A 22,465-nucleotide genomic window follows, 5' to 3' on the forward strand; every position below is an offset into this window, starting at 1 on the left:
CTTGATTTATAATATTAACCTTAAGGTTAATATTTGGCTAGTTGTGATATCGAAAGGACAAATATTTCAACACCTTGTATTAAAATCAAATTGGAAAATATTCGCGTTTTTACCTTTTTTTTAAACAGCTAGCCAATCATAGAGGCAGTAGATACCACTCCATATATTATTGGGTTTAATTTTTCAATGAGGTTAGGAAACAAGAATTGGGTTATATTGAGAGACTTTTATTTTACAAACTTACAAACTACATTATATTTGATCGGTAATACTCTACTCAAGACTGTATTATCAGTCATACATAATATAATTTATAAATAAAAATTTATAAATATAACCTTCTTCACGAAACAAATGAGTACTTATATGAAAAGTAGCTGAGCCAAGCTAACCACCACACAAGTAAAGATGAGGGTGTTTGTACACAAAAAAATAAAATTTAACTAAGCAACCAACAATAGCAATAGAAGTAGCATAACTAGCCACATTTGCGTGTGTTCTGTTGTGTGCGTACGCTCCCTTTATTTAAGCCCACCATCTTCCATTTCTTCTTCTTTCACTCTCGTTCCTATTGTTTTCTTCTTTTGTTTGGGGTGAGATATTCAGCTTCTAAATATATTTGAATACTTCAAAGCCATATATTTGATCGTGGTTTCTTTTATGGAAGAGCCGGTGGAGGGGAACAAAGGTGAAGAGTCTCTGTATTTGCCTCCGGGTTTCCGTTTCAGGTTCCACCCCACGGATGAAGAGATCATCACTTATTATCTGACTGAGAAGGTGAAGAATAGCAGTTTCAGTGCAATTGCTATTGGAGAGGCAGATTTGTACGTGTGTGAACCTTGGGATTTACCAAGTAAATTTCTCACTCTCTTGTTGTGTGTGACGTTCTTTCTGTTTGTAATTTGAATAATTCATTATTGATTGGTTTGAATTAATATTCTTATAAATTTTAGCCTCATGAAATGATTCTTCTGCAGACAAATCCAAGATGGGGGAGACAGAATGGTACTTCTTCTGTCAAAAGAAGAAACTGAGAAAGTATCGGGTAACAAAATCCGGGTACTGGAAGGCCACAAAAGATAAGGAAATTTACAAAGGGAAAGGCAACCTTGTTGGTATGAAGATGACCCTTGTGTTCTATAGAGGGATAGCTCCAAAGGCAGAGAAGACCAATTGGGTCTTGCATGAATTCAGATTGGATGACAAATTTGCAAGTTACAACCTCCCTGAGAAAGCAAATGTGTGAAATAAACCCCTTTTATTTCTATTTACTTTGTTGTCTTTTTTATCTTGACTTTGAGGATCTATAGATTGAGATATAAGCATGGAATATCTCGTCAATTCCCCTTTTTCACTTCCTAGAAAGTGTATTTTTTTTTTGTATTGTTGTGTTAGATAGAGAATTTATTTCATTTAGTTTCTTTAATCGTCTCATACTCATTAGTCGAGTTTAACGTTATTTTAGTTTTTTTGTTTCTTTAATCATATAGTTTTTCTTTTATTTATTATCAAGAATCTAACAGTTTTTTTTTTTTTTTTGGGTGATCTTATTGCAGGATCAATGGGTTGTCTCCAGGGTTTCCCACAAGATCAAAGATGTTAAAAGGACCCCAATTCCTGGCCTTAGGAGGATGAACTATATTGAGGATTATTCTTCACTCCCACCTCTCATGGATCCTACTTATAGCAACATCACCAACAAGCCTGCAAACTATAGTGGTGATGATGATTTCAAGGGAATAAACTCACTATCATCAACTAAATCAACATCAGACGACTATTATCTTCCCAGCTTCTCCATCAACAATCAACACCAACTACTAATCAAGCCAGAAGACCACAGAACCTATGAGATTCCTACCATCAACTACACTTCCAACCAATTCAATCTCAACGACCCAATGGGGAACACACTCTTGCAGCCTCAAATTCGAATCCAAAACCAATGCTCCTCCTTTCAGCAGAACGTGAATATCTCCGATTACTCTGTACACCAAAGCTATTAAAGTTGGCTTAAGCTTCAGTATACCAGTTGGCTTAAGCTTCAGTTGCTATGTATTTAAACAACTCGTTATTTACTGATTAGTTAGATAGTTAGTTTGCAGTTATTTTCTGTTAGGATTAGTTCCTTCTTTTACGGGTGTATATAACAGTTAGTTTCAGCTGTAATCATTCATTCAAGTTTTTCTTATTAATGGAGATCATTTTCTCTCTTCTCTCTCTTCTAGATTCACTGATATTTGATATGGTATCAAAGCTCTGAAGGGAGCTCTGGTATTGCACTTCATCGTTTTCATTGTTCTTTCTTCCTTTCTTTCCTTCTTACTCTGCAAAATTTTCGATGGCAAACCAGCAAGCTTCCCTTCCGGATTATCTGGTGAATCCTTCAAATCCTCTGTATCTTCATGCTAGTCAGAATCCTTCTCTCATTCTTGTAACTCCTCTTCTCAATGGAAAGAATTATCATACTTGGCTTCGTGCTATGAAAATGGCATTACGCTCGAAGAACAAACTCAGTTTGGTTGATGGAACCTTCAGAGTTCCAGAACCTGCAAATTCTACATTTCAAGCTTGGGACCGTTGTAATACAATGGTTCTTTCATGGATACAACACTCGATTGAACCATCTATTGGCAGATCAATTCTCTGGATTGAAAAGGCATGTGAAGTAAGGAAAGATCTTGAAGAACGTTTTGCACAGTCAGATATCTTTAGAATTGCTGATCTGTACGAAGAAATCCATCGTCTTCATCAAGGAGATTCTTCTGTAAGTGATTTCTTTACTCAGTTGAAGATACTCTGGGACGAACTAGAGACCTTGAAACCGTTGCCAACTTGCACTTGTGGAGCATCTGATAAGCTCAAGAAAAGTAAAGAACAAGATCAAGTGTTGATCTTTCTGAAAGGTCTTAATGACCAGTTCTCTCATGTTCGATCTCAAATCATGATGATTGAGCCTTTGCCAAACATGAATAAATCCTTTTTTTTAATCACACAGCAAGAACGGCAAATGAATGTTGAAATTCCGCACGAGTCTTCCTTAATACCAAAGGCATATGCAGCAGAACAACAAAATTTTGGAAGAGCTCGTGGAGGATATTATGGAAGAGGAAGAAATGGAGGAAGAAACGGTCGTGGGAGAGGACTCAGACTTTGCACTCATTGCGGACGTACAAATCATACGGTGGAAACTTGTTATGCAAAACATGGTTATCCACCGGGCTTCAACAATAGACCAAGAACTGCTTCTGCTAATGCAGTTACTCATGATGCATTTGAGAACACTGATGAGACTAAAGATGCTACGGTGTCTATCACACAAGAGGAGTACCAAAATTTTCTTGATGTAATGAGTCAACCTAAAGTTGACACTTCAACTGAAACCAATCACTCTGCACATTTTGCCCAAGCAAAACGTGATGCAGGTGCAGCTTTCAATGTCACCTCGTCTGGTAAGAATTCTCAGTGGATATTAGATACAGGAGCTACAGACAATATTTGCTCAATAGGTTCATTATTTTCTTCAGTTAAGAAAATTGAACCAGTTTCTATTATGCTGCCAAACAATCATAAAGTAGTTGTTCATTACTCAGGCACTGTGAACCTAACCGATTCTTTACAACTTGTTGATACACTATATGTTCCTGAGTTTCATGTGAATTTGATCTCAGTTACTCAGCTCCTTTCATCAACTTCCTGTGAACTTATCTTTCGTGGTTGCATTTGTTTAATTAAGCAGATAGCTTCGGGCCAAGTGATTGGTTTTGCTAAGCTGATTAATGGGCTCTTTGTATTGATGTTGGATGGACAGACAATATGTGAAGATGTGGAAATTCAGAACAAGTGTGCACAGACCACTGTTCAGCATAATTCTCCAAGCAGTACAACAGTTGATGCCTCCAATTTGTGGCATTTTCGATTAGGACACATTTCCCATTCTGTTATGAATAATATGTGTAAAGAATTTCCTTACATGACGTGTAATAAATCTGAATTTCCATGTGATATCTGCCATTTGGCCAAGCAACACAGACTTCCATTTAATAATAGTGTTACTGCTACCAATAAGTGTTTCGACTTGGTCCATTCTGACATATGGGGTCCTTTTTCAGTTGCTTCTATAAATGGTGAAAGATACTTTCTAACTATTGTAGATGACTTCTCAAAATTTACTTGGGTAATTTTGATGAATAATAAAGGAGAAACAAGGATGCATATACAGAATTTTATTTCTATGGTACAGAACCAATTCACTACTACTGTCAAAACTATACGTAGTGATCAAGGTGTTGAATTCAATATGCCATCATTTTATTCTAGCAAAGGGATTGAGCATCAAACTTCTTGTGCATATACTCCAGAACAGAATGGTGTGGTGGAAAGGAAGCACCGACACATTCTTAATATAGCTCGAGCTCTCTTCTTCCAAGCACAACTTCCTCTCAAGTTCTGGTCTTTTTGTATCATGCATGCTGTACACTTAATTAACAGAACCAACAGTCCTCTTCTACTTGGAAAAACTCCATTTGAGCTACTTCATGGTGTTCCTCCCACATTCTTTCATATAAGAGTGTTTGGCTGTCTTTGTTATGCCAGCACTATCTCCACTGCTCGCACAAAATTTTCCCCTCGTGCACGCAAGTGTGTTTTTCTGGGATTTAAGAAAGGATTCAAAGGGTATGTTCTTCTTGACTTACATTCTCATCAAATTTTTACTACACGCAATGTAATTTTTTTTGAGACATGCTTTCCCTTTTCATCTACTGTCACAAACATAACTCATTCTGTTCAAGATATTGTTCAACCTATAGCACCTATATCTCCCTTTGATGATTTACCAATTCATTCTATCCTAAACACTATTCCACCTACTGCTATAAATCAAAATCCTATAAACCAAACACTACCTACCTCACCTATTGCTATAAATCAAAATCCTATAAAAACCAAACACTACCTACCTCACCTATTTCCAATATTACAGAATCCAATTCTACACCTCCGTTCTGATAGACAACGACAAAAACCTTCTTACCTCAATGATTTTCAATGTAATATGACTTCTACCACTCCTTACCCACTAACCTCAGTTATTTCTTATAACTCCTGTCCTCAACCACATTCCTCCCAATGTTATACCCTTAACTCTTTCAAAGAACCCCAATCCTTCCATGAGGCCTCTCAACATGACTGCTGGCAAAGAGATATGTCATCTGAAATTGAAGCTCTTGAACATAACAATACTTGGACCATGACAACACTTCCTTCTGACAAAACTCCCATTGGTTGTAAATGGGTTTTCAAAACCAAATTGAAAGCTGATGGTTCCATCGAAAGGCATAAGGCCCGCCTTGTAGCCAAAGGTTATACTCAACTTGAAGGGGTTGATTTCCTTGAAACTTTCTCTCCTGTGGCTAAGGTTGCTTCCATTCGAATTTTGCTCAGTGTTGCCACTTCAAGGGGGTGGTATTTGGAACAGTTTGACGTAAATAATGCCTTTCTTCATGGGGAATTAAATGAGGAAGTGTATATGATGCCTTCTCCAGGGGTGAAACTTGCTCAACCGAATCTGGTTTGTAAGTTACAAAAATCCATATATGGTTTAAGACAAGCGAGCAGGCAATGGTATTCAAGACTAAGCTCAGCTCTGTTTTCCATAGGCTATAAACAATCACAAGCTGATCATTCGTTGCTTATCAAGTCAGAAGGAAACTCATTTACTGCTTTATTGATCTATGTAGATGATATAGTTTTGGCAGGGAACAGTAAGTCTGAGATAGACTATGTTAAAAGGTTTCTTGATGCTGAATTTAAAATCAAGGACTTGGGAGACCTGCATTATTTTCTGGGCTTGGAGATTATTCGCTCAGAAGAAGGTTTGATGGTGAATCAACGAAAGTATGCACTTGAAGTCATATTAGATGGAGGGATGTTAGGAGCCAAGCCAAGCTCAACACCCTTGGAACCTGGTTTGAAGTTAGAAAAGGATAAAGGAGAACCTTATGCTGACATAGCCAGCTATCGAAGACTCATAGGAAGATTGTTGTACTTAACAACAACTCGACCTGACATTTGTTATGCAGTACAACAGTTGAGCCAATATGTGTCTCAACCGACTGATGAACACATGAAAGCTGCTCTGCATGTTCTTCGTTATTTGAAGACAGCTCCTGGGAATGGTCTGTTTTATCCAGTGAAAAATAATTTGGAACCATGTGGATTTGCTGACTCCGATTGGGCAACCTGTACAGAAACTAGACGCTTGATTACTGGGTTCTGTGTATTTCTGGGATCATCCTTAGTAACTTGGAAATCCAAGAAGCAAGGGACAGTATCTAGATCATCTTCTGAGGCTGAGTATCGAGCACTGGCTGCATTGACGTGTGAAATGCAATGGATTCAATATCTGCTGCAGGATTTGAATGTAAAGTTGACCAAGGCCATTCCTATCTACTGTGATAATAGATCAGCCGTATACCTTGCACACAATCCTAGTTTTCATGAGAGAACTAAACATATCGAAATAGACTGTCATTTGATTAGGGAGAAAATCAATGATGGACTTATTCATCTTCTGCCTATAGCTTCCGCTGCTCAATTGGCTGATCCTTTTACAAAGAATTTATCTGCAGGACCATTCAAGCTTTTGATTGGCAAGTTGGGTCTTCGTAATCTCTACCTTCCAACTTGAGGGAGGGTATTAAAGTTGGCTTAAGCTTCAGTATACCAGTTGGCTTAAGCTTCAGTTGCTATGTATTTAAACAACTCGTTATTTACTGATTAGTTAGATAGTTAGTTTGCAGTTATTTTCTGTTAGGATTAGTTCCTTCTTTTACGGGTGTATATAACAGTTAGTTTCAGCTGTAATCATTCATTCAAGTTTTTCTGATTAATGGAGATCATTTTCTCTCTTCTCTCTCTTCTAGATTCACTGATATTTGATAAAAGCAAGATGCAAAGTTCCATGCCAAATGTTGCAGGCTCGGATTATGGCAGCAATAACCATGACCAAGCTATCATGAGAGAGCATTTGAAGCCAAGAATAATTTCAAATCAGAATTCCACAGACAGTGCCAGATGGAGTCGTTCTCCTCCAACCATTCCCAACGTACAGGCCTTAGCAGCCACAGAAACACACACCCTCGGTGATTTCGAAGCAAGACATGGGAACAAATAGGGCATCATTAATTATTGAGGCGCTGGATGAAATAGGATTATCTTCTGAAATATTGCCATTAGGTGCATTATAAGAAATGGAGTTAGCATGTTCTTTAAGTTCATTAGCAATGGAAGTGTTTTGATTTTATCCATTACTTGTTGCATTAGTATTAAGTAAGGAAGATGGTTGGTCAGTGTTGTATCTGAAAAAAACAATAATAGGAGGGGAAGTCATGATTGAATGAGAGTTGGGTGATTTTGTTTTGTTATACCATAAGGAATATATATAGGAACCTATTTTCGTTTAATAAAACATTTGAGATTTATATTTGACCATTATGGTTCAAACATGAGTATCCTTTATGATTAGTAGCAGAACCAATGAAGCTAGATACATTCCTACAATATAAATTCAAGTTTGTACTTATTGTAAGGTTTGAAAAATGGGAAACACACATAGCCAGAGATTTTAAGGAAATTGTAATCTAGTATAGTGTTCAACATCTTTGTGTATGAGGCTCGAAAATCAAGGGTAGCTATTGGTAACCTATTAAGGAGGTATACGATAGAAATAAAGGTACAATCCCATAATTTCATTCGCCAACATAATTAGTCCAGTTTCAACAATGTGTATATTTTTTTGGGTAAACAACTTCTCCTTTGACCGAGAAGTTGTTTTTTTTTTTTTTTTTTGCAGCTGAGAGAGTTTTTTTGATAGGATCCATTGATTGGTTAGAAAAAAACAAAACAAAAAACATATCACACATTTCAATGCTTTGTGATGTGAGTTGCTGTACCAAAAAAACTTCTCTGTTAAAAGGAGAAGTTGTTTACCCATATTTTTTCTCTAAACTATCACATATTGGTGATGGGTGTGAGCGCAGACTATTATATAGTTAATTCCACTAAGGAGAAGGAGATAAGTAAAGGGTGTAAACTCTCCTCCCCAATATGTTTGTATTGATTTAATTGGGTTATGAAATTGTGTTGTAATTAAAGTGTGAAGTTTTAAAAGGTTTGAAGGGCTTATGACATTTTTTTCAAACGATAAATCCATATAAACATTGTTAAGGATGTGCATGGGTCGAATCGAACTGAAATTTTTAAAAAATTGAACCGAATTGATTTAAATGGTTTGGTTCGAAAATAGTTTGATTTAAATGGTTTTGGTTTGGGTCGACCCTATGTCGAAAAGAAAAAAAATTAAAAATTTAAAAAATAAAGTTATAAAAATGAAAACGGTTCGGTTTGAAAACGGTTCGGTTTGGTTCGGAAATAATCGGTTCGGTTCAAAATGGTTCAGTTCTTAAACTGGTTCTAAAAACCGGTTCGATTCATGAACTGATTTTTTAAAAACCGATTATTTTAAGGCGGTTCGGTTCGGTTTGGTTCAACGTTCAGTTCAGTTTTTTAGTTATTTTGCATACCCCTAAATATTGTATTGGCATCCATAAACAAAATGTAATACAAAGGCAAAAACATCGTACTAGCAATTCTTTGTGAAAGATTTTTCAACTAAAAACACATTTGATATCTAGTACCAGTCCCGTCAAATATATGTACGGCACTCAATGCCATGTTAGCTTCAAGCATATTGGTCTTGTCAGCAAATTAAAGTTGACGGTATCACTATTTTTTTTTTTTTTTTTGAGGGGTGGGGGTGTCTCTTTGATCTATTCTCGTAGTCATTCTCCTAGAGTTGTTCAAAAAGAGTAAAACTTCGAGCAAAAGCTGCCAGTGCCATTTCCCTTTCTCTCTTTCTATGACCCACACATCTTTTTCTCTATATTATATTTGTTTCTTTTTTGTGTGTCTAGCTACATTCCGTCAGATAGTGTAAGCAATTAATTGTTATACCACTCTTCCCCCGTATGGCCAAATTGAACTGTAGATTGAATTCAATCTCCATTTTTGAGTCTCGGTGTGACTCTTTCATATAGTCCTTTCTCTAGGGAATGTACAAAGGGAACGTTAACTAAATTATTAGGCTTAGAAAAAATTGATAAATAATTAATGGCTAATCAAGTTACAAAACTTCTTTCCAGGTTCAATAAAGCAGGACTCAAATTACAACCCTGTGTTAAATCGGCTCCTTATTCTTCTATTTACATTTTGTTTTTGTTTTTTTTTATGGAAAGGCAATAAAGTTTATTGCGTTCTTTTCTTTCCCTATTGTTTTCCAATATTAGACTTTACATGTATTGTAAATATTTTTTCTTTTAGAAATTATCATTTTTTTACAAAAAAAAAAGTTCTTAAAAGGTTTTTAATTAAAAAAATACCCGAAATTATCAAGATATGAAATTTTTATAATAACAACCGAATATACTTTTTTTATTAAATTTTAAATAATTTTATTTATATTTTTTATTCTTATTATATCTATACGAATTTCATTGGTAATTAAATGTAACTATATATATATATATTAACTTACCAAATTTCATATCACCGTACACAATTTTAGTATAGCTTTTATTTGTTCAGTACGCTTAATATAATGGAGCACGCGCCATTGTTAAGGTAGAATGGGAAAGAGTGGTGTAACAATTAATTGCTTACACTATCTCTGATGGTCGAATGTAGCTAGTCACACAAGAAAGAAACAAATATAATTTACAAAAAGAGGCATTTGAGTGCCGTCAACTTTGCTAATGAGACCAACATGCTTGAAGCTGAAATGGCATTAGAGTGCCGTCAATATAGGGACACTGACTAAAATATCATGCTTTTGGCACAAAAATTATTAGAATATCACGCGAACAGTAAAATTTTTCAAACTGCCATGCGGCATAATTCGCTACACTGTGTAGCGAATTACTTGCATGCATAATTCGCTACACTGTGTAGCGAATTATACCGTGTGGCAGTTTGACAAAATTTACTATTGGCGTGGCAGTCTGGTAATTTTTTTGTCCAAACGTGACAAAATGGTCACTGTCCCATCAATATATCTGACGGGACGGGGTTTCGACAACTTCTTTTACGAGATTGTCTCCAGAATCCGACGTGGATCATTGGTCCCGTCACAATACCTTACGAGACTGGATCTGTCATTGTTTTTGACATCTTTAACTGCATTAGTCTGATAGATCACTGTATATGAATTCAAAGGGTTTACTGTAGTAAGAGAAGGTGATGAAGTTAATCTATAAGCTTTACCATTGCAGCAAGCTAAACCAAAAAAAATTAGTTGCTTTATTATTAGAGTAAATATCTTTTTTGGTCCTCAGCAAATTTAACGATGCCCGCTTTAGTCCCTAGCAAATAAAAAGGCTATTCGTGATCCCTAAAAAATTCAAAGTGGACCTATTTTAGTCCTTTTGAGGAACTAATACGGGTCATTTTTGAATTTCTTAAGGACCACGAATAACTTTTTTATTTGCTAGGGACTAAAGCGGGCATTGTGAAATTTGCTGAGGACCAAAAAAGGTCTTTACTATTATTATTAATTGGTACATTATAGGCTAAGTACAGACTTTAGAATGTCTTTGTGTGGATGCCCTAATCAGCAGCACCATATAGAGTAAATTGAACTTGCTATATTACAAGATTATGTATTGATTATTGGGACATTATTACAAGTAGAAGACTCAATTGTAGCTAGACGCAACATTTGAAGACTGTATAGAGTTGAAAGGGGTACGTGAAGTATTTTGTGGAACACGAGTTGAGTTCTGGTGTAGATCGATGCCATCAAATTTAAAGAATCCACTTGAATCAAGAGTCCCTTCAAGCAAAATTTTGTGAAACCCCTACAATTTGACAAAACAAACAATGGGGTAAAATTTGAATTATTCGGATTTGTCTCTTGCAAATTGACTAACGTTGACAAGATTTTCTTAATTGAGGGAACAGGGAGTAAATTTTTAAGATGTAATTGTGTGTGGGTGTCAAATGGAGAAGTGAAATATTATGAACCAATGGTTGTGACTGCAAAACCTTGGTCATTCCCTATCATTACTTGGTCTACACCATGAGAGCTCTATTTATATATAGAGCTATGAATAGCTGAATTAGCTCTAAGTCATGTAGCAACCAAACCTAACAAACTCTAACAACTAGCAAACACCATGAGAACTAATCTGGTGTAGTACAACCTACGATAACAAAAATACAATAACTAACAAACAGTACACAATAGTACCATAAAAAAATTTAATATTAATATGATTAATATTTATATGCTATTAAATTCAATATCATGTCGTTCTTTAAAAAATACCTGTTAGTTAATTTAAATTAAAGAAAATAAAATTTCTATTAAATTTTTTTTTATCATCAACTTGTTACAACTTGATTGACTTTTGATTATGTAACAAAATTAACATATTGTCATAGTTAGGCTAATTTTTTATTTCAAAAATATTTCTATAGTCTTTTATTATTTTAATTAGCGATTCATATCCCAAAAATTTCACGACTGGCCCTAACCCACAAAATTCATTTTGTATGGGGGCGTTTTTTAGCCTAACTTCACAAAGTCCCTTGAGAAAGTGGGTTGGGCCGGGACTTAGCCAAAGACCAAAACGACTATGTCCCAAAACACACATATTAAAAAAATATATGAATAAAAATAATATATAAATCTTAAATATTTATAAAGATAAAATCAATTATGAATAAAAAATATTTACCAAAAATTAATAAAAATAAATATATACTCTATATATAATCCTATATAAAATAATTAAAAATAAAAACCACGTTACAACATAAACAAAGCATAAATAATAATAAAATTGGGTAGAATTAGAAAAATAAAAATAAAATATATAGGACTCAAAAGAACAAAAAAACATTTATTGGAATGCATCAAAATCTACGATCAATAAACTCCAAATTTAACTTTAAAATTTTGATCCTTAAACTTCTAATAAAACAACAAAATCTTTGCTTACCAAAAAAAAAAAAAAACAACAACAACAACAAAATCTTTCCAACATCTACGTTTCAAACACAAGGCATAAATATAGCGTTGGCAACTTGTTTTGCTCAAAGCTTTACTGAAAAACTGGATAGACGCTGATACCATATCATTAACTTCTTTTTTTAAAAAACAAAATCAAATCAATTTTACATTAAATTAGTAGTTATTTTTAGAAAGAGAAATGTATTATAACATGAGGTAGGATCATTTGACACCTCATCTTATAGCCGTTAGATAAAAAAAGATTAATGAAGTCAAATGCTTACAAATCAGAGTCGTTGATCTTTTTTGATCTAACGACTATAAGATGAGGTGTCAAATTTCTCAAAAGATCCTACCTCTTATAACATTGTATCCTATAAAGTGAAATCCAGCGCTTCATTATAATATTTAATCAATTAAAAATAAATAAAAGATAATTGATTAAATATTATAGTGAAACATTAAATGATAGACATTTTTCTTTTTGAAAATTATAAAACTAATTATTATTATTTAACCTTAGCTTTGTTTCTCTCTCCGTTAGATGAAAAAAAAATGATAAAATAATCACTGATTTTTTTGAAACTGTTATTAACTTTTAATATAATAAAAGTAAAATTCTGTAATTTTTCTCTTGATAATCTATGTACAAATTTATACTAATTCTTCACCATATTATTTCTTTCATCATTACAAGTTATGTGAGTGATAATTTTATTTTACATTATTTCTTTAAGTGGATAATATACCATATTGAATTGGACAAAATATGGGAAAAGATATACTTACCACCAAAAAAATTTACAACATTTACAACTAACCTAATCACCATTGATTTCCGTCAATCTAACGGTTATAATTTTTGGAATTATTGGGTGGCATTTATTAATTAATTATTAATTCCCATAAATTATAACTGTTAGATTGACAGAAATTAACGGTAATTAAGTTGATTGTAAAGGTAGTAAACTTTTTTGGTGATAAGTATATCCTTCCTCATTGAATTGGACAAAATATATACAAAATCATTTTTGCTATTCCAATTTGTATAAGTACGAGGCATAATAACTTACTCTCTTTTTTATTATATTTTGTAAATAAAAGTAAATATTGAAAATTTAGAAAACCCTATGGGACTTTTGGCATGTGAAAACTTTTGTTAGGGCTTTTGGTCCTATGAGTTTTTTTAGCACTAGCCCATGAAATGGGATGAAATGCCCATTTTGACAAAAAAAATAAATCTAATATACTAGTGTCGTATGTAGATCTCATCAATAGAAACATAACATATCAATTAATATGTTTCTTGAAGAGAGAAAAAAATAGCTTTAATATTATATCTACGTATTTTTTGAAATATATAATGTATAATTTTGTTTGAATGAGAATCGCACTTGGTGCTCAATATGACAGTAATAGTGATCATAATGTTCTCCATTTTGACATCTCTACTTGGAATTTACATATAAAATATTTTGGGACGAGTATTTCTTCTCACAAATGTTTTAAACAAAAACTAACAATTTTGACTATCTCTTAACATCTTTTCCAGAAAATTTCCTATGTACATAAAGAGTCAATTTTTTATGGGCTTAGATTTATCCATTGTATTCATCACTTGTTCCCGATTTTCCTACTTGACCAAGATGATCAAGAATTGAAATTTATCCATTGTATTCATCACTTGTTCCCCATTTTCCAACTTGACCAAGATGATCAAGAATTGTATTTTCCTTCTGAAGATTCCTGCAGCTTTCATGATGTAGAACGTACTAACTAGGAAGGTGACCTCTGACAATTACAATTAAGAATTATGAGATAACGTTCAACTTTGAACCAGTTATATATTTTGATGATGATGAAATCAAATGATGATAACTCAGTTGGCGCTAGGGAATTGAGTAAGTGAGAGTGAGAGTATGTGTTCGGAATCGGACTAGTCGCGAAGCGATGAATCATTGAAATATCTAAAAAAACATATATATATATTTTGATGATGATTCTGTCATCAAAGCCGTGAATTGAGCTAATTTATTTAAATTTAATAGCAACCATCTCATTGGATTTTTACTTAGAAAAGTGATAAACTTTAAAATACTCTTGTCAATGGAGACCAACTTAATTGCTGATTAGTTTTAACCGTGTAATGACGGGGATCTTTGCTGGCAAACCTTGGTAAGGGTAGCTAGTTGTGAAGGTGTCGTCAGTGATCACGTTCTTCTTGGTCAATATATACTTCACTTGGTCTCCAAATTGGTTGGAGCCGATACACGCGTACGCACTTGCGGAACCTAGAGTTACTTTAGGGTTGGCTAGCAGCACCTTGGGCTTGTGGTTTGGCACTTGGCAACACGCTTCACTCTAAATCTTCAATATTTCTAGAAATAATTAAATTTACGTGGCATTAATTATAGAAAGGTAGGTAAAAATAAATGCAATTAGGGAAGTTATTTTTGACTTGAGTTATGTACTGAGTTTTCAATAACACAAGTACTGAAAAAATCCCGAAGCACGACATTTTTCGACTTTGCAAGTTAAGAAGTGAAGGTTTACATGATTTTATATTATATTTTTTTAATATATTTTTTATGTAAGAATTCTTTAAGTTTAAAGCATGGGTATTGCAGATTCATTTTTTAGACATTTTATCTTATTCCAACTTAATTTCATTAGAAAGTTGGGATGATTTTTGAGGATTGAACTCGTGACTTCTAAAAATATATTATTATTTTTTAATAGAATAGGAGACATTGAGGATCAAAATCGGTCACGAAAGCTCTGGAACCAGTTAAAGAATTATTTCAACCCAAAAATTTAAACTTATAAATGATGGGCCTTCGATGATTTTATACTATACCTCTCTAATAAGGGTTGAATATCGCGATAGTAATGAAGAAATTTTCATTTAATTGAATTTAGATGTTTATTTTATTATTATTATTAGAGTAAATATTCTTTTTGGTCCTCAGCAAATCTCAAGATGCCCGTTTTAGTCTCTAGCAGATAAAAAGAACCATCGTGGTCCCTAAAAAATTCAAAATGAACTCATTTTAGTCCTTTTGAGGGACTAATATGGATCTTTTTTGAATTTGTGGGGGACCACGATTTCAACTAAATGGGTCTATTTTGAATTTCTTAAGGACCACGATGGACCTTTTTATTTGCTAGGAACTAAAGCGGGTATCGTGAAATTTGTTGAGGAACTAAAAAAAGTTTTACTATTATTGTTATTATTTGGATAGGAGGGGGAAGGGCCTAGGCTTTGCTGATCTTGATGCTGATAGTTATGCCATCTAAAATTTGCTATATTATTCAATCAAAACTGTCATCATGTTTGTGTCTTCATTCGCTTATTAATGATTATTACACGGTTTTGTTACCTATGCTCAAGAGGACTAACACTCAAATATGATTTAACCCTTAATTTCAAGAACAGACATGACGTGTCCAAATTTCATGCGTTCACTTTTATTTGGCCTGACACAGATGCTTCTATTAATCGGCTCATGATTAATAATGAATCCTTCTTTCGACTTTGTTATGGATATTCCTTGGTATCTAGGAATACTGAATACAAAACTATTTGATTTTGTATCAAAGAAGCTACATTCACGTATCCCGCACTCCCTTATTTCTTGCATTTTCAGAAATAAAGGAAAAAGAATCTTTGAAGTTTGAATTACTCGGAGGTTTAGTGATAACTATGGGCTACACACTTCCTTAATTACGGGCCTACTGATACACCTAAACTCCGGTTCATAACTTTAAAGATGATGAAATTTGTCAGATACTTTAATATTAATTAACTGACTTGAAAGATGATTCCTTCGTATAAGAAATAACAAAAGCAATTTCCATATGTTACATCTTATCTCTTCTTTAGTCGATATCAACATGATTTGGTCATATATAAGTGTGAATGAGACTTTTTCATCGTGAACAAAATACTATAGTAATAATAACAATAATAATAATAAGCTGGATTTAAACCTACTCACGCACAGATAGATATGAATGACACAGGTATATACGTACTCTTGATGCAGGCATGGTACTTTTCTATACTTCAATCCATTAAAATACGATACTGTAATTATATTTGTATTATCCATAAGTTCCGTAACTATAATGAATTAAACTGAGAATGATATTCAGTTTTGTACTTTATAGCTTATTATAAAGTGATAAAGAGGGATTTGCAGGTGTAACCACCAATTAGGCGGAGGTTCGTAATTTGGTATTAGTCTTTGTTTAAAGTTTGAATTTTAGGTATACAAAAAAAAAAAAAAAGATTGAATTTTAGTTTGCTATTGTCATGTTGATTAAATAATTAAATGCTAAGGTATCCCAAAAGTATAAAAAAAAAAATGCTAAGGAGACAATTTGGACTTTAGAGAAACTGTTTTATTAAAACTTGGAGGATTTCTCTCTCATTTAAATGCTAATTAATGAGATAATTTAGACTTTGGAGAAACTGTTTTATATCTCTCTCTAGCTAAATTGACATGGATGCAGATTAACTAAGATGGGAGAAGGTGATAATGTAAACACAATAATATACAACGCTTTATTTCATTTGGACTATTGGGTCATTCACAAAAAGTTTACACTTTTAATTTACTTTGTCTATGCTATTATTTTATTGTTGATTGAATTTGTAAAAAGGTAAGATTAGGTTTTAAATTGAGATATTGACTATTGATTAGCAGAAAATAAGCTTTATTGGTCATCTTTTCCGCTATTTTTCTTTTCCCAAAGGAGAAACATTTTATCTAGCAAATTTGTCTGATTGACTGCCAACTGTCTCAACCTATGAAACAGTGTTAAATTTTATTTTTTTTATTTTTTTTGAGGATTAATGGTCCCCACTTTGCTAATCTGATATTGCTGCGCTTTACGTTAGTATATCACCAATAATTGCTGCTACCTTACCCCCACCATTTTTTGGCCCACACCATATGCCATTCATTAATCATAATAATCATTTTAAGGATAAGAGAACTAAGATTGGATGCATCCTTTATTACGATAAAGTCCATAATCAAGAGCTTCGAGCTCTAATCAGACGGTTGAAATATGTCCATAACGACAACGGTTGTATGATTGCGTGTAATGGAGCATTATACATGCTCCCTTATGCTACTTTGCATACCACGATTTTTCATTCTCTGCCGTCATAAAACGTCACCTTTCTTGGAGTTTGTGGGCACTCTAGACAATGCTTTCGTCTTTGCTTTTGCGGTTGAGTTTCGTTGCGCTAAAGTCGAACAGTTTTAAGAGCAAATTAAAAGAGTTTCTCAAAGGCTTCCATTCCAATCCAATCCAAACCATCCATCCCAATTCCCAAAACCCCTCTATTTTGTTATTTCATTAAATAACAATATAATAATCAACAAAGCATGCTAAGAGCATAGAACAGGTCCACACGTTTTGGTTATTTTCTCTCTCCAAATTTTATTGTATTAAGAAAAATTAATTACCAATAGTACTAAGTAGAAAAGCCAATCAAATTCAATAGTGAATAATATAAAGTATTGCTTAGCGGAATTTATTCCGTATCAAGGGGTGGGATTTGAATATTGTCTCGCAAAATTCGGAGGGCATGTGGCAGAATCCGCCACAGCCACACATAAGAGGGCGCGTACCCATTTTAATTCTTGCACTTCACTACCCTTTTTCGATTTAGACATAATTAATTAAATTAAAAATCATTAACATATGTTTGGTCAAATCGTAGCAAATTATTTTCCAACTCATCCACATTCATATCTGATAATGTCAACACGTGTCACGTGGCTGTAAATTTTAACGAACCTGGATTAAAAAAAACGAATAGTGTATGAATGTAAAAAAATTACTCTATTATTATATAGAATTATATATGCATTAATAAATCTTAGTGTGACTGAGTAGTCAGTTATTCTGGTTGATCTTGCATAAACAAATGGCATTAAACGCAACTTCCTATGTAGCTGCAACAAAAACAATATTCAACAACACAAACAAAGAGGAGGTAGTGATCTTGTATTGAAACAGTACTCTTAACCGAAAAACAACCTAGTTTTCAATGTCGGCGCCGGAATGTTTCACTTTTCACCCTCGGTACTCGTTATTGCGACGCGTTATTTTCGGTTTTCTTGCCTTTCTTTTTCCACTTTAATAATTAAATAACGACGGCAGCTACAGCTCACCAAAGGCAATTTACTATAGCAGTAACCATGTTGACTTTTTCCATGGTTAAAGATGATTAATTAGCCATAGTCACCTTCATAATTTCCTCTAAAAGTGAGGCTTTTATGAGTTTTAATCTCTATTTATTAATATTAATATTGAGGGTACATTTTTTTTTTCTTAATTTAGTACTGAAGGCCTACTAGAATGGCCATTTGTTGGCATATTTTTTGCTCAATATATCATCCTAATTCATTGTTCATTTTATCTTCTTCAAAATTTGGTTTAGAAATTTCAAGGAAGCTGCAGAGTGGCTAGTACATCCTATTCATGAGTATATGTACAAGACCATGTGGTGAATTAAATATTTATCAGTGATAATGACTTATATTGTTTTCTCCCAAACCAACAAAATCAGCTATCGGTGTTTAATTATAAAAAGCATATATTGAATCTAACTTCGAGAGTAAGACAGATTCATTAATTCCCTCCTTGATTTATAATATCAACCTTCAAATTTATATATTAATTTAAGTCTAGTTGTGATATCAAAAGGGCAAATATTGCAACACCTTTTTTTTTATAAATTTGAAAATATTCGCGTATTTACCTTCTTTTTGACACATGTACATTTTATCCTCTTTGGTATGTTATTTTCATTGAAACTATATACATATATTATTTAATTTTACGGATAGTAGGAAAACAGTTGTAAAGCTTAGTTTATTTAATTAAGAAAGGAGAGGTCATAATTTACTAATAAACAAATAAACAAAATTTTAGAGGGTAGACCTTACTTACATTGCCTGCAGAAAATCGAACATTAATTGGAAAGCTCTAGGAAAATTCATAATCCTTTATTACTGCTTCTTCTCTTGACTTATGGGTGTGAAAGCATTTGGATTCTCCCCAACAAGGAGTGCTTTTTTAACCTCTGCATTCGTCTATTGCGAAATGTGCCCACATTTCCAAAAATTCAAACATGGAAAATTATACTCTTATGTTTCATGAGATTTATCTCTCGTGTTACACTCACATAAAAAGATATGTCTTTTTTAAAAAATAAATAATAAATTAATGAATTTTATTTTGTTTGTTTCGCAACATAAAATAACTTCTCTCCTTTTATACGAGAGAAATAAAGCCCATTCAATTATATATATTTTATATTAAAATATATAAACAGCTAGCTAATCATAGAGGCAGTAGATACCACTCTATATTATTTGGTCTAATTTTTCAATGAGGTTAGGAAGCAAATGTGTACTTAGCTACCAACTGAAACAACCACCACCCACCTAAAGCTGCATGAGTTTGTAGACAAAAAAAAAATAAAAAAAAGAAAGAAAATCAAATTTAACTAAGCCACCAACAGTAGAAGTAGCATAACTAGCCACATCTGCTATCAATAGCACACATTATTATAGATGAAAAATAATAATTTAAAACCCATATATAGGAGATCAATTTATTTTATTTTTTTCCTGGTTTGAAAAGAGACCGTTTAGAGAGGTGGTGATGAATGGACGATGGAAACAGGCAATGAAAATATGCAAATGTTAGGTTGAAGCTAGCGGATAAAGTTGTTATATTTCATTTATTTTTTTAATAGGAAAAAGTTGGGGAGCCTATAGAAACTGGGGTCCCACAAGCATAGAAAGCTCCTTTTTTTAATTTTACCATTTTCTCTTGTCACATTCATTTTCAAAGGGGCAGATATAACGAAGAAGCCACCTATATAGGACATACGTCATATACCAATAAAATACACGTATACCAAAAACAAAGAAAGAAAAAAAACAAACAGAGAAAAAAAAAAAAAAACACCAATTGTAAGCTTCCTCAGCAAGGACCTTGCACACCACGGATCTTACAGCGTATGAGCTGTTGTTGTGTGTGAACGCTCCCTCTATTTAAACCCATCATCTTCCATTCGTTCTACTTTCTTAAAAGCTCATTTCCAATTCTTCTTCTTCTTCTTCTTCTTTCACTCTCTCTCTTTCCTATTGCTTTTATCTTCTTTTGTTTGGTGTGAAATATATTCAGCTTGTTTATATATTTCAAAAGCATATTATATATTTGATTATGGTGTCCTTTATGGAAGAACCGGTTGTGGTGAACAAAGGTGAAGAGCCTCTTGATTTGCCTCCAGGTTTCAGGTTCCACCCCACTGATGAAGAGATCATCACTTATTATCTGACTGAGAAGGTGAAGAATAGTTGTTTCAGTGCAACTGCTATTGGAGAAGCTGATTTGAATAGGTGTGAACCTTGGGATTTACCAAGTAAGTTTCTCTCATGATCTTTGTGTTTGTTTGTAATTTTGACTAATTATTGATTGGTTTGAATTAATTAATGTTCTTATAAATCTTAGCCATGTGAAAAAAAAAAATGATTCTTCTGCAGAGAAAGCCAAGATGGGGGAGAAAGAATGGTACTTCTTCTGTCAAAAGGATAGGAAGTATCCAACGGGTATGAGAACCAATAGAGCTACAGAATCAGGGTATTGGAAGGCCACAGGAAAAGATAAGGAAATTTACAAAGGGAAAGGTAACCTTGTTGGTATGAAGAAGACCCTTGTGTTCTATAGAGGGAGAGCTCCAAAGGGGGAGAAAACCAATTGGGTCATGCATGAATTCAGATTGGAAGGCAAATTTGCAAGTTACAATCTCCCTAAGGCTGCTAAGGTGTGAAAAATGAACCCCTCTTTTCTCTCTTTCTTTTTTTTTTTTTATCTTGACTTTGAGGATCAAAGATTGAGATTTTAATCATGGAATTTCTCATCAATCCCCATTTTTCACTTTTTCGAAAGTGTCTTTTTTGTGTTAGTTTGAGAGTTTCTTTCATCTAGTTCCTTTAATCATGTAACTTTTGTTTTATTAATTGTCAAGAAGCTAACAGCTATTTTTTCTTTTTTCTTTTTTTTTTTAAATTATTGCAGGATGAATGGGTTGTCTCCAGGGTTTTTCACAAGGTCACAGATGTTAAGAGGACCCCAATTCCTGGCCTAATGAGGATGAACTCTATTGGGGATGATCTTCTAGATTATTCTTCACTCCCACCTCTCATGGATCCTACTTATAGCAACATCACCAACAAGCCTGCAAGCTATAGTGGTGATGATGATTTCAAGGGAATAAACTCACTATCATCAACTAAATCAACATCAGATGGTTATTATCTTCCCAGCTTCTCCATCAACAATCAACACCAACTACTAATCAAGCCAGAAGACCACAGAACCTATGAGCTTCCTACCATCAACTACACTTCCAACCAATCCAATCTCATCCAAAATCCAAGCTCATCCTTTCAGCAAAACATGAATATCTCTGATTACTTTGTGCACCAAAACAAGATGCAAAGTTCCATGCCAAGTGTCACAGGTTTTGGGAGCAACAATCATGACCAAGCTATCCTAAGAGCATTTGCAGCCAAGAATGAGTTCATATCAGACTTGGACAAACAGTGCAAGATGGAGCAGTTCTCATCCAACCATTCACAAGAAACAGGCCTTAGCAACGACAGAAACACCGACACATCCTCGGTGATTTCAAAGCAAGACATGGGAAGAAATAGGGCATTGTACGATGATCTTGAAGGTCCATCTTCAGTTGCACCTCTTTCAGATTTGGAATGCCTCTGGGATAACTACTGAAATTATGATCATGATGATGAAAAAGAAAACTAGTTTGCCGATCCATGGTTTTTTTTTATTTTGGGATCATAAGCATCATACATAGTAATTAATTACCATACCCCATGTTTAATTTTTATGGTTTTTTTAAATACTGATTTATTGTTATAAACATGATACACTATTAGATTATCATAGGAAAGTTCCTGGATACACATATACTGTATAGAATTATGATATCTGGGCCTTTTCAGTGTTAGTTTTTTATTTATAGAAGATTTCGAGGTGAAGGACTTGATGAATCATGTACATCTATATTCTTTTGTTATATTAGTGGGTTTGTTTTATTCTTTTCTTTTAATTTTTTTAGTTTCTCTATTCCAATTAAGCTCAACTCGTCACTTAGATCTTGTTGAATCCTTTGGAGTAATTACTATTTATTTGTTCTGGTAGATATTCCAACAAATTTAATCTATATTTGTGACTCATTTTAAACCATTCAATTCTTCTCTCTGCATTATATATTTTTTATGCTGTGGAATATATCTTTGTGACATCCCACCAAGAGTGAGGAGTATTAATTCCATG

At 33.6% G+C, this 22,465-nt stretch overlaps 1 protein-coding gene and 1 pseudogene across 2 annotated transcripts; both read left to right on the forward strand.

The window, feature by feature from the left end:
* The first annotated feature begins 598 nt into the window (after positions 1-598).
* LOC133302511 (NAC domain-containing protein 87-like) lies at positions 599-7,149 on the forward strand (annotated as a pseudogene).
* Positions 7,150-20,228: 13,079 nt separating this feature from the next.
* LOC133302517 (NAC domain-containing protein 87-like) lies at positions 20,229-22,204 on the forward strand. 2 transcript variants are annotated; one of them, XM_061502308.1, is made up of 3 exons: positions 20,229-20,525; positions 20,647-20,927; positions 21,182-22,204. In XM_061502308.1, the coding sequence occupies exons 1-3, from the start codon at positions 20,327-20,329 to the stop codon at positions 21,896-21,898; spliced, it is 1,197 nt and encodes a 398-aa protein (XP_061358292.1). In that variant the 5' UTR covers positions 20,229-20,326; the 3' UTR covers positions 21,899-22,204. The 2 variants fall into 2 exon arrangements, with proteins under 2 accessions (XP_061358292.1, XP_061358293.1); XM_061502309.1 differs by having other exon boundaries at positions 20,418-20,525; positions 20,615-20,927.
* The last annotated feature ends 261 nt before the right edge of the window (positions 22,205-22,465 follow it).

This window comes from Gastrolobium bilobum, unplaced genomic scaffold (genome assembly GCF_033153095.1).
Source record: "Gastrolobium bilobum isolate Gb01-03AN ecotype WA unplaced genomic scaffold, APGP_CSIRO_Gbil_v1 utg6994, whole genome shotgun sequence".
Taxonomy (NCBI): Eukaryota; Viridiplantae; Streptophyta; class Magnoliopsida; order Fabales; family Fabaceae; genus Gastrolobium; species Gastrolobium bilobum.

Bases quoted from the DNA above. Each gene is read 5' to 3' on its own strand.
- LOC133302517 (XM_061502308.1), top strand. From the start codon at position 20,327: ATGGTGTCCTTTATGGAAGAACCGGTTGTGGTGAACAAAGGTGAAGAG. The intron at 20,526-20,646 runs GTAAGTTTCTCT...ATTCTTCTGCAG, and splicing joins TGAACCTTGGGATTTACCAA to AGAAAGCCAAGATGGGGGAG. The intron at 20,928-21,181 runs GTGTGAAAAATG...AAATTATTGCAG, and splicing joins ATCTCCCTAAGGCTGCTAAG to GATGAATGGGTTGTCTCCAG.